This window comes from Chrysochloris asiatica, unplaced genomic scaffold (genome assembly GCF_000296735.1).
Source record: "Chrysochloris asiatica unplaced genomic scaffold, ChrAsi1.0 scaffold00074, whole genome shotgun sequence".
NCBI lineage: Eukaryota > Metazoa > Chordata > Mammalia > Afrosoricida > Chrysochloridae > Chrysochloris > Chrysochloris asiatica.
The window spans coordinates 4,669,584-4,682,347 of NW_006408592.1; the positions used below are offsets into that span (position 1 = coordinate 4,669,584).

General features: G+C 38.0%; 1 protein-coding gene across 1 annotated transcript in view; it reads left to right on the forward strand.

Annotated features, from left to right (window-relative positions):
- Positions 1 to 12,764, forward strand: part of DLG2 (discs, large homolog 2 (Drosophila)) — a 1,151,973-nt gene that overhangs the window by 331,313 nt on the left and 807,896 nt on the right. The window contains exon 5 of the mRNA XM_006864974.1: positions 6,159 to 6,328. Coding sequence (XP_006865036.1) covers positions 6,159 to 6,328 — 170 coding nt within the window. The remainder of the gene's footprint in view (positions 1 to 6,158; positions 6,329 to 12,764) is intronic.

Genomic DNA, 12,764 nt, shown 5'->3' on the forward strand with positions numbered 1-12,764 from the left:
AGAGTTTGAGTCCAGTCATGTATTTATGTTTTCAAAATGAATACAAACGGTGCCTTTAATCACAAAGGTTATCTACTAGTAAAGAGAGCAAATTAGTTTTGATAGCTGTGACGCTTTAGCCAAATGTTCTTTCTAGTGATTGGGTGGAAGGGGAGTTGAGTACCCTTCTTGGGCCTGACATTCTTTTCTCTCTATTTTGAGAATTTGAATGTAATTCATTGTACCCATTTACTTATTTTTAAAGAATCAACTCTGAGTACTTATTTTATCAGCATAAAGCCCAAAACTGAACCCTCTACCACTGAGTCAATTCCAACTCATAGTGACCCTACATGGGGTATCTGAAACTGTAAATCTTTATGGGAGCAGATAGCCTTATCTTTCTCACACAGGCTGCTAGGTTTGAACCACTGACCCTGCAACAGTGAACCAGTGCCTAACCAACAGTGTTACCAGGACTAGGAAAGGACAAAAGCAGGTTAGAATCATGTTCCTAAGCTCTGTGGCCTTGTTGATAAAAATTCACTGACTGTAAAATGGAGGTAAGTACATCATAAATTGTTTGATTTAAAGAGAGTAAATTTACAAAAGTGATAAAATGAAAAAGATCCTATAAAAATGTAAATGTCCTTCATTTTCATTTTCCAGTAAATCCTTGAGCAGAGCATCTTAGACATACCTACCAATAGTAAAAATGTTCACATTTTTGGTAGTTCATAATTTATTTATATATTGATATGTTTTTGTTGTGAAGTGCCGTTGAGTCAGTTCCGACCCATAGTGACCCTGTATAGGGTTTCCAAGGAGCAGCTGGTAAGTTTGAACCACTGACCTTGCAGTTCAAATGGCTTTGCAGTCTGGCGCATTAACCCACAGGGGCTTTAAAAATTTTGTGGAAACATGTCATTATCTTCTCATTCCGTTTTCCACGGACTTTTTGCAGTCCCCTGGTACATTAGCGATCTAGTTTTACCCTTTATCTCTTGCAGGCAGTCTTACTGTCTTTTAATGAGAAACTGAAGCTCCAACAGATAAGCAGTGACTTGATTGTGTTCACAGAGCTAATATAGAACATAAACTCAAATTGAGGCCTCTGGTGTACTGTACTATTTTAGTGCTTGCCCCAGTGTACTAGAAATGCCTATTTTAGCCACATCTTTAAGTAAACTGCTCTGATTTATCATGTGATTTTTCTAACTCACCGATAGAACCATTTTTTTACTTAAGCCATTAAGGGTTGTAGTGTATACAAAACAATGCTGTTGTTAAGTGCTGTTGAGTGGATTCTGACTCATAGCAGCCTGTGTGAGGCTTCTGAAGAGCAGTGATGAGTCTGAATCACCAACCTTGTGGTTCAAACCAACCTAAGGGTCCAGTACTTATCCTACAGCGCCACACCAGTGATCCTGAATAAATACAGCTACCACAATTCAGGTGACTATAATTAATAGTTACACTGTTGTTTTTAAGTGTCCTCAAGTCAGTTCCGACCATAGCGACTTTGTATAGTAGGAATAGCTGGGGAGTTTGAACAGCCGACCTTGCGGTTCACAGTCCAGTGCTGATTCTACAGTGCCACACCAGAAGCCTATGAATAGATAAAGCCATAAGAATATTTTAATGTCAGCCACACCCTTTATGTGAAGCTGTGCTTTAAGATATGATTAGTATTCTGAGTATAGGGTGATGGTAAACATTTTGTTTTTGCATTATCATGAGATGATAAAATTACCCATTTTCAAAGGACCAGCTGCTACTTACTGGCTGGACTTATAATGCCTACGTTCTCAAAACTATTTTAATTAGTAGTTATCTGTGTTTTTCTTTTCTTTTCTTTTCTTTTAAGTCAATAAGAGAGGAAATTTATATGTAAACCTATTAAAGCCATACCATCTGTTCTGACATGATATAACTAAATCTTAGTAAGTGAAATGTTCTGCTTCAGGATTTTGAAGCTGTTCAGTGTTCTCAATAAGACAAGAATTGCTATTAATTAGACCCCAAACAGGTTTGAGGAGAAAAAACAAACAAACAAACAAACAAATAAGCAAACAAACAAACAAAAATAACAGGTATAGAAAAGTTATTGGAAAAAATGGTCCAAATCTTTTCATAGTATGTTTCCAGTACAGTGCTATAGATTTACATTTTTGTGCAAAACATATAAGAAACTATTTATCACATTAGATACATGTGGCCCTATTGTTGTTGCTGTTGTTGAGTGCCATGGAGTTAGTTCTGACTCATAGCAACCCTCTATTGGGTTTCTGAGGAGCAGCTGGTGAGCTTGAACTGCCGACCTTGTGGTTCATACTGACTTTGCAGTTCAGTGCATTAGCCCATAGTGCCACACCAGGACTCCTAAGAGCCTAAAATTGTAAATAAAACCTGAGCCCTAGTGGCATAGGGTTGGGCTCCTATGCACAAGATCAGCAATTTGAGTCCACCACCCACTTTATGGGAGAAAGAGGAGGCTTTCTCCTCCTTTAAAGATCTGTTGTTGTTGTTGCTAAGTGCCATAGAAAGATCTTCAGCCCTGAAAATCCTACATAGGATGTCTATGAGTTCAAATGTATTTGATATGGTTTGGGGTAAGATCATAGCCAATCTCTACCCAAATTGCTCGAGAGCTTTAGGCCAAGGACTTAACCTCTTGGAACAACTTTTATTTCTATAATATGAATGATGATTCTTACACTACAGGGTTATAAAAAAGATCAATAGTTAAGAATATCATTATTTGACAAATGTTTATTGAACTGTTACTAATAACCACCATTTATTAGGTAATTATTATATAATAGTGTCTGTGCTAAGAGCTTAAATGTACGCGATTTCATTTAACTTAACAAAAATTATTTATGTAACTATTACTATTATATCCATTTTACAGATAAGGGTAGCATGGTGACTCCATAGGATAAGCAATGTATTACAAACCACAGGGTTAGTGGTTTGAGCCCACCAACCATTCCACTGGAGAAAGATGAGGTTTTTTTTGTTCCCACCAAGATGCACAGCCTCAGAAACCCTATACAGAGTCACTATGAGTTGGGACCAACTCCACAGGCTAAGATGGTTAAAAAAATTACCCATGGTTACAAACATAATAAATGGAAGTCCCAACAATAGAACTTAGGTTTATTCTTTCATTTATTCAACACACATTTGCTAAGAATAGGTTCTTTGAATAAAATCAGGCACTGTATGGAAGAAGGAAGTGAGGAATGGATGTTGTATAAGCAGTCAGCCATGTTCGTTCTAGCCCTGCCCCTGTGTGGAGGATGGATTTAAGGCTATTAGAGAGGCTTCTGGTGTGGCACTGTAAGATAAGCACAGAAGAGCAAGGATGGTTTGAATCACAAGGTTGGCAGTTCAAACTCACCAGGTGCTCCTCTGAAAACTTATACAGGGTTGCTATGAGTCAGCACCAACTCGACAGTGCTTAACAACAACAACAGAGAAGCTCCAAGAAGGCTCAATAGAAGGCTGTGGATATTGAGTCCAGGAGATTATACTGACTTCAGTCAGGATGGTAGCAATGAAGATAAAGAAACGGGGATTAATGGAAGGTATATTTTGCAAATAGAAATAAATATGTATAGTAGCAGGAGACAAAAGTCAAGCAAGCAAGGATAACCCCTCATCTTTCAGTCTGAGCAACATAGTGAACTGAAATAGGTAACATTAGAATGTATGTGTACAGTCTGGGAAATAAATCTTCCTAGTCTTAAAGTTCATAATTTTAATCATTTTTTAATGTGACCTTTACTATTACCATAAATACACAAAAGATATTAGAAGTCATGGCCACATGTGAAAGTTGGATAGTGAATATGGAATACTGTAGAATTGATGCACTTGAATTATGGTGTTGGGAAGAATATTAAAGGTATCATGTATTGCCAATACTGAAAGTATTCTATCTATACTGAAAGAAGTGTAATCAGAATGCTCCTTAGAAGTCAATATGGCCAGACTTCGTTTTTCAAACTTTGGACATATTATCAGGAGGGCCCAGTCCCTAGAGAAGGACACCATGTTTGATAAAGTGAAAGGACAGTGAAAAAGAGGAAGTTCCCAAGTGAGATGGATTGGCATAGTGGCAGCAACAATGGGCCCAAGCGTAGCAGAAGTTGTGAGGGTGGTGGAGGGCCCTAAGTCCTGTTGTAAGCAACATAGTGTTGCTATGAGTCAGAACCAACAACAACAGCAACAACATGACCACATAATTATTATTCTAGGGGGGGAAATCCCAAATTCAAACGTATTTTATAGAGACCCTTTTATGAAACCTGAAACAGGACAAAGATAAATTATCCCGGTGAGGAAAACCATCAGCATGAGGTTATACAGGTGTCCAAAGGATTCATGGCCAGCGGGCTATTTACAGATGGCGGAAAACAAAAGACAGTATCACAGAATCAATTCATCGCCATTGCAGGCAGGACTACAGAAGAGAAGGGACCATGATTGGCATGTATCACCATTGCAGGCTTAAAAGGCTTGTAGAATTGGAGCTGGTGCTCTTTAACCACCTGGCTACTTGATTGTCTGGCTCTGACTAATGACTATGCAGTCCTGAGTCATAAGGACTGGTACACCAATTTCCAGGTGACAAAAATCTGTAAATCATTAAGGACATCCCTAAGGGCAAGACTGTCTCTCTCTCTCTGTGCACTGGCCCAGGAGTAGATACAATCTACTTTCCAACAAACTGCCTGAGGGCCGAGCTGCCACACTGATAGTTAATGGTCAGAATGTAGTCAAATGGAGAGCAAACTTATGTCAGGACTCAAAATGTAGGCCTCACACTGTCAACCATAGGCTTCCACAAACCAAGTGCTGTAGAGTTTAAGCTCTGGTACATTATAAACTGCCCAGGAAGGTTTATGGAAAAGGTTTAAATTAGTTCTTTCCATGGGAAAATGGCAAAAAAAGAGTGTGACATAGAACTTAGTTCTAACTAAGAATCTATAGATTCTTAGTTCTCAAGGACATTCCTGGGGACAAGAATTGTCGGAAATTCTCTTTGAACTTTGTTAAATATGAACTTCAATATTTACAATATTGTGAGAAACATTTAAAGGGGGGAAAATGAAAATAGTTTGCCAGTTAATTGGATGAAAAGATTATATGCATTTGTTTTTCTTTATTGTACATTTTTATATAAAGATCTCTGGTAGCATAGAGTTGGGCTGCTCACCTCAAGGCCAGCAGTTCAAAACTACCTACTGTTCCATGGGAGAAAGATGAGTCTCTGCTCACACGAAGATTTACAGCCTCAGAAACTATATGCAGGGTCACTGTGAGTCAGAACCAACTCTACAACACAACACCACTGCATATTTATATAGGAGTCCTGATGTGATAGCATAGAATAAGCATTGGACTGCTAATCACAAGGTCAACATTTCAAACCCACTTGTTTTTCAGAAAACCTATACAGGGTTGCCAGGAGTCAGGACAGATTAGATGGCACTTACAATGACAACACATTGTTATATTTTCATATTTTCTGAAATGTTTATAACTAGTAAACTTTGACACACTGTATGATAAACACTGGACTGCTAACCACAAGGTAGGCAGTTCAAACCTACCAGCTTCTTCTTAGAAATGTTATACAGGCTTGCTGTGAGTCGGAAGTGATTTGATGGTACTTAACAACAACAACAAACTAAAAATTTGATAAAAAATTAATCTATAAATGAAGTTTTATTATGTATACATTCTCTCATTATGTCTTACTACATAGTGGTGGTGGTAGTTGTGTACCACAGAGACATTTCCAACTCCCAGGGACCCTGTTTAGGGTTTCTGAGGCTGTAAGTCTTCAAGGAAGCAGAAAGCCTCATCTGTCTCCCGTGGAGTGGCTGGGAGATTCGAACAGTCCCCAGCTTGTACTCCGTTACACTACCCGGACTCCTACTACATAATGATAAGGCGTGGCAATCCATCCCTCAGTCAAACCAATCAAAATAATGATCGATCAGAAGTTTGGTCAATGCAGGTACCACTCAGGGATTTAAGATCTAATTGATTTCCTTCATGTGAAGTACTTCTGGATTTTAATTTTGAATTTCTTAGAATCTTGTCTTGTCTTTAAGAAATCTTCCTAGCCAATCCTGGCACTTTACTCTTTTCCTTCCTTCCAGAGTCAATGACTGTATCTTGCGGGTGAATGAAGTCGATGTGTCCGAAGTTTCCCACAGTAAAGCAGTGGAAGCCCTCAAGGAAGCCGGGTCTATTGTTCGACTTTACGTGCGCAGAAGACGACCCATTTTGGAGACTGTTGTGGAAATCAAACTGTTCAAGGGACCGAAAGGTAATGAAACACAAATGAATCACACTAATATATCAATAACAAGCCATTGGGCTCAAACTTATACTGCAAGCCACCTATAATGTGCTTCCTTTTTTCACCTTCCAACAGTGAGTGGTAACTGAGAGATTGTTGTTGCTGTTATTAAGTGCCGTGGAGTCGGTTCCGACTCATAGCAACCCTGTACAGGGTTTCCGAGGCTGTAAATCTTTACGGGAGCAGAACGCCTCATCTTTCTCCTGCGGAACCGCTGGTAGTTTCGAACTCCTGACCCTGCGGTGCGGAGAGATTAGAATACCACACTAATGTTTTCTTTACAAAGGGCAAAAGGAACTTATTCTTATTTTATGAATCTGGATAAAGATAGGACAGATTTGTTTAGAGATACCTTTATAAACAATTACAATAATCATTTATATACTTTGATTATCATGACTTGAATACATATTAATACTTTTAAATTTTTCAGTGATAAATTATGAACCTAATATTTTAACAAAATAGTAATGAAATAAGAATGATTAAAATAATCTGTCCTGGAATAATAGCTAACATTTTTTATAACACTGTGGGAATATGTTTTGATTTTTTATATCATAGCATATTGTATCCAACAAGTACTATATAGTGTTTTATATTGGAAATAGTCACAGTGTAGTTAAATATTGTGTATGTAGTTAATAAGCTAAAATGTAAACTGGTAGTTACTTTGGTGAATTGCATAAATAATGAGATGAATCATTACACTAATTTTAAAAAATAATCATTTGAGCCCACTTCTTCAGAGTTAATGACATTCAATATTGGCTTAATAGTCTTTTAAATATTTTAGCCAAGTCTAATAATTGGCTTAACAGGATTTTAAATATTTTAGAAGATCATGACTAGATAGTCATTCTATTCTTTGAGTGGATCATTTCTCTTTCTCTTAAAATGTATTTAAGCCTAATGCTATGTGTGATTGTGGAGTTGTCGTGTGGGTTAATGCGCTGGAGTGCAAGATTGACTTGAACTGCAGGTCGGGGGTTCAAGCTCACCAGCCACTCTTCAGAAATCCTATACAGGGTCTCTATGAGTAGGTACTGACTCACTGGCATTTACCAACAACCACATGTGTGATTAAACAATAATAAGTACCACACCTTCTCGTGGGGACAGTAGTATTATTTTAGGTTTTATGTACACAGACCCAGAGGTAAGACAGAAATGGGCTTAAAAGCTTGGTTTCCCCACTTAGTAGTAGAGTGACCTAGTTTGGTTCAAGGGTTCAGTTTTATAACATCTAACTCCCTCACTATTAAATGAGGATCATGTTCTTATTGGTGTTAAGTGCTGTGAGGAGCAGTAGGTTGGCTTAAACTGCTGACTTTGTGCTTCATAGTCCAGTGCTTATCCTACAGAGCCACCACACTTCCCATCTACTCCGTTTTGTTGTTGTTAAGTGTTGTCGAGTCAGTTCTAACTCATAGTGACCTTGTATAGAGTTTCCGAGAAGCAACTAGTGAGCCTGAACTGCTGACCTTGCAGTCCAGTGTACTAACCTGCAGCATCACACACCATGATTCCGTAGAGTTATGAAAAAAAAAAAAAAAAAAAAAGCCGCTACCATCAAGTGAACTCTGACTCATGGTAGTATTATGTGTGTCAGAGTGGACCTGTGCTCCATAGGATTTTCAAAGCCTGATTTTTTGGACATGGATCTTTCTTCTGAGGCACCTCTCGGTATAGTCAAACGAACTATCTTTCAGCTACATTCAAGTCAACAACCTTTCGGTTAGCGGCCAAGAGTGTTAACTGTTAACACTACCCAGGTTATATGATAATTAGGTGATATGATGAATGTAAAGGCACTTAACTGATGTTAAGCACGTGAGAGTATAGAACAAGTTGGTTAAGATATAGTCTCAAGAGTCACAGTGCTTGGATTGGAATCCTAACTGTAGTTCACTAGCTGTTTGACCTTGGGAAAATTCCTTAACTTCCCAGTGCCTTAATTTTCTCTTCTGTAAAATACAAATAAGAATAGTACGAGCTCCTAGAAATGTTGTGAGGATTCACTCACTCATTTCCGTTGAGTGGATTCCAACTCATAGAGACCCCGTATAGAATAGCCCTTGAGACATGGGATAGGAGTAGGGAATGTGGGGAGAAGTGAGTATTCATCAACCACTTATGTCCAAATAATTATCCAATGAAAATACAACTCTTACGGAGGTAAAGATGCCCAGGGATTTGTTCTACTGAGACAGGAGAACCAAGAAAATTGTTAGAACTATCTTTACAACTGAATTTCATTCCAGAAACCAAGTTCCTGTCATAACCCTATAAACAGCTGTGGTCCTGGTTTGTTTTGTTGTTCTATTGGTCTTACAAGGGAGCCATGTGTTACAGTGGGTTACGCATTAGGCTGTTAACTGAAAGACTGGCAGTTCAAAGTCAATAGCTAGCCTCTCTGAAGGAGAAAGATGAAGCTGTCTGCTTCCCTACAGATTTATAGCTTTGGAAACCTTATGAAGCAGTTCTATTCTGTCCTGTAGGATTGCTCTGAGCTGGATTTGATTCAGCGGCAGTGGGATGGGCTTTACTGGGATTATATAGAGTTGGTCATACTTTTTCATACAGTCACCATCCAGGGATGATTATAGGGGATTTGCTTTTCTATGTAAAACTTATGAAATTACTGGGAAAGAAACAGTCTTACTCATTTAAATTCCTAATGCCTCTCTCAGTGCCTTCAATACAGAATGTGCAAAATCAGAGAAAATTGCATAATTAAATTGGATTTTAAATGAAATATTATGAGACCTTGCAATATTAACCTCGCCTGGCACCTTATACTTATTTATTATTGGGTTTAATAACATACTGAAAACAAATCTCTATCAATGTTTAACTCATACCACAGAAATGCTTATATACCAAAAAACTAAACCCGCTGCCACATCTTGTCAGTGCTAACTTTAGGAACGCTGCTCCCATAAAGATTCATAGTCCTAGAAAATCTGTATGGAAGCCGACAGTCTCATTTTTGTCTAGGGAGCAGCTGGTGTGGCTTGAGTCCTGGTGTAGCACCATAGATAAGCACTCAACCTCAGTGTCGGTTTGAATTTGACAGCACTTAACAACAGCAACAAAAACAGCCATCATCATCATCCTATGTCCTTCTAGAAAAATCTAGCAAGATTGCCAATTTGAAATCCCAAAAGAACAGTTGTTACAACCTTATGAGCTGACCTCTCTGCTTTGAATTGAATTGGCCTAGCAGATCACCTCAGACTGTCTTGATTGAACCTTTTTAGTAAAGGCATGCTAAGGAGTCCTGGTGTGGTGCTGTGGGTTAATGTGCCAGATGGCAAAGCCATTTGAACTGCAAGGTTGGCAGTTCAAACTCACCAGCTGCTCCTTGGAAACCCTATACAGGGTTACTATGGGTCAAAACTGACTTGATGGCACGTAACAGAAACAACAACAAGGAGTTCTGGTGTGGTGCTATAGGACACCCTTCCTGGCTCTTCTTTTTTAATGATAGTCAGATCCCCACTCCAGCTTCTGAGTTGGTTCATTTTATACCCATGCTAGAGTTTCAAGTTTTTGCAATTACAGTTAACTCTGTTAAAAAATCCATAGTTGGATCATTTCATCTATCGGTATCTTCTCCTACCTTCTCTCACCCAGACCCATTAGGAAATAAGAGTGATTTGGTGCAATTACAAAGAAGGGAAATATTAAATAATTCACCTCACCATACATGCTCTTGCATTTATTCATTTATTGCACACATTACTTATTATGAGATGATGTTTGATGTATATGATTTGTCTTTATCGCATCTTTATACTGGTCTACCCAGTAGTTAAATACAGCCATTGGTTAAAGCTTCAGGGTCATGTGTTTCAGTGGTAATGTTGGTTACATGCAACACTGATTTAGAATGTCTTTTCCTAACAATATTTAAAAATTGTTCTAGCCTCACAGTTCTGGGTTTGGTCATTGCAATCAGGTGAAGTGCATGTGTGTAGGGGGGGAGGGTAGTTGCTTGAGAAAAAATGGGTAATCATATTTAAGAAGCAATGATTAGACAATTCCATTTAGGATTAACAAGCAATGAAAAATATGTCAGGATGAAAATATGATGTGTGAATGTTGTTTCCCAAGAAGGAAGTTTGTAATGGGAGTCTTTCTATAGATTTTCCCCCAAACACTCCAAGTAATAACTTCTAAGGAACTGTATAGTTTAAAAAATACAGAAGTATTAGTTTCTGTGGCCTAAGAGGAAGAAGCTTAAACCTATGTAAGACTTTAGATACCTATTTTTAAGATGTTCTTCATGCTTTAGATTGTGTGGCTAAATTCTAACACTGAAAATGTTAAGTCAACAGTTTTATTTATCAGTATCTAAAGACACATTTTCTTGTGACTGCCTTTTAGCTGTCCTATTTTTTTTATATATTAAAACTGAAAGAATGATAAGAAAGTCTATCTAACAACATATTTCAACAAATCTCCACCATTCTCATTAAAAATGTTTTTAGACAGGATTGGTTTAATTTCTCTGTGGATAGTCCACTAATGAAAGCCACTGCTATCAGGTCGATTCTGACGGATGAGAATCCTGTTGGACAGAGTAGACGTGCCACACCACGTGTTTCCAAGGTGTCATCTTTACAGATACACACTGTCACGTCTTTCTCCTTTGAAACGGCTGGTGGGTTTCAACCACTAACCTTTCAGTTATCAGGGAAGTACTTTAACTACTATGACACAGGACACCTTTCTCCATAGATATATCAGTGTGTATGTATGAGGAGGCTTCAAAAATTCACAGAAAAGTGCAATTAAAAAAAATAATACCCTGGATATCCACAGACAAATGTAAAAACCTTCCCTAAAAGCCAAGACTGTAAATTCCAAAAAGGCAAGTTCCCCACCACCCAAAAAACCCCCCCCCCCAAAAAAAAAAAAAAAAAAAAAAAGCTAAAGAGGATAGAGAGAAACACTGTTAACTGATGATATATGGAGGGGATAATAATCAATGTAATGAAACAAGCTATATGAATGGTTGAATGTGAAGCTGATGATGTGCCCTGTAAACTTTCACTCAATCCAAAATAAAAACATTTAATAAAAATAAATAAATAATAGAATTTTTCTGTGAACTTTTTGAAGCCCTCTCATATGAACATAAGGAGCTCTGGTAGTGTAGTAGTTGTGAGTCAAACTGCTAATCTCATGGTCAGCAGTTCAAAACTACCAGCAGCTCCGTGGAAGAAAGATGAGGCTTTCGATTCCCATAAAGATTTACAGCCTCGGACACCCTATGCAGGGTCGCTATTAGTTGGAACCAACTCCATGGCACTTAACCACCACCACCACCACTCATGCATATGGAATCCTGGTGTGGCTCTACAGGTTAATGCACTGGACTGCATGGTCAGTTTGGACTGCAAGGCCTGTGGTTCAAGCTCACCAGCTGTCCCTTGGAAACTCTATACAGGGTCACTATGAGTTGGAACTTAACAGCAACAACTCATGTATGTATATTTACACTTGCAGAGATCTTTTTAAGTTCAAACTAAAAGTTCAGTAAAGCTCCTAGCTCTCTGTAACAGTAATATAAAATGTATTAAGTTATAAAGTCACTGTATGAACAGTAATTTATAATGTGTCTAATTCACGTAATAGAGCAGCTACATTGGACTGAAAGCTTAACCTCTCTGTGCCTCACATTTCTTGTCTATAAAATGGATATAATTGCAGTGTCTAATTCATAGACTTATTCATAGGATACTACTTTTAAATTCTCAATAAGTGTTCATAATAATTGTATTCTTGTTACTATAATTGGTAGAAGTTGAATACAGAAGAGCAGCAAATCACATATACCTTTTGTTGCTTTATAAAGTACTGCCCAGAGACTCACACTGGTGGTGGTGTTGTTAAAGTGCCATGGAGTCATTTCCGACTCATAGCAACCCTGTATAGGTTTCAGAGGATAGCTGATGGGTTTGAACTGCCAACCTTTTGGTTAGCAGTCCAGTTCTTACAGCACCATGCCAGGACTTCCATGGGTTCATAGTCTTTACAAATTATAGTCAGAAAATAGTAATATTTGTTGAATTAATAAATTGAAAATTAATTTTTTAATATTCAGCTATCTAAAATAGATCCAGTATAAATACCTATGTGTATTAACTTGTTAAATGATGTCAAGTTGGTTACAACTCATAGCAACTCTGTGTAGGGTTACTGAGGTTCAGCTGCTGGGTTTGAACTGCCGATCATATGGTTAGCAGTCTAATGTTTACCCTATAGTGCCACACTTTTGCATAATTATACACATATAGATACAAGTTGGAAGACAACTGTCTGGCCGACTGATTGGAAGAGATCAATGTTTGTGCCCATTCCAAAGAGAGGTGACCCAACGGAATGCGGAAAT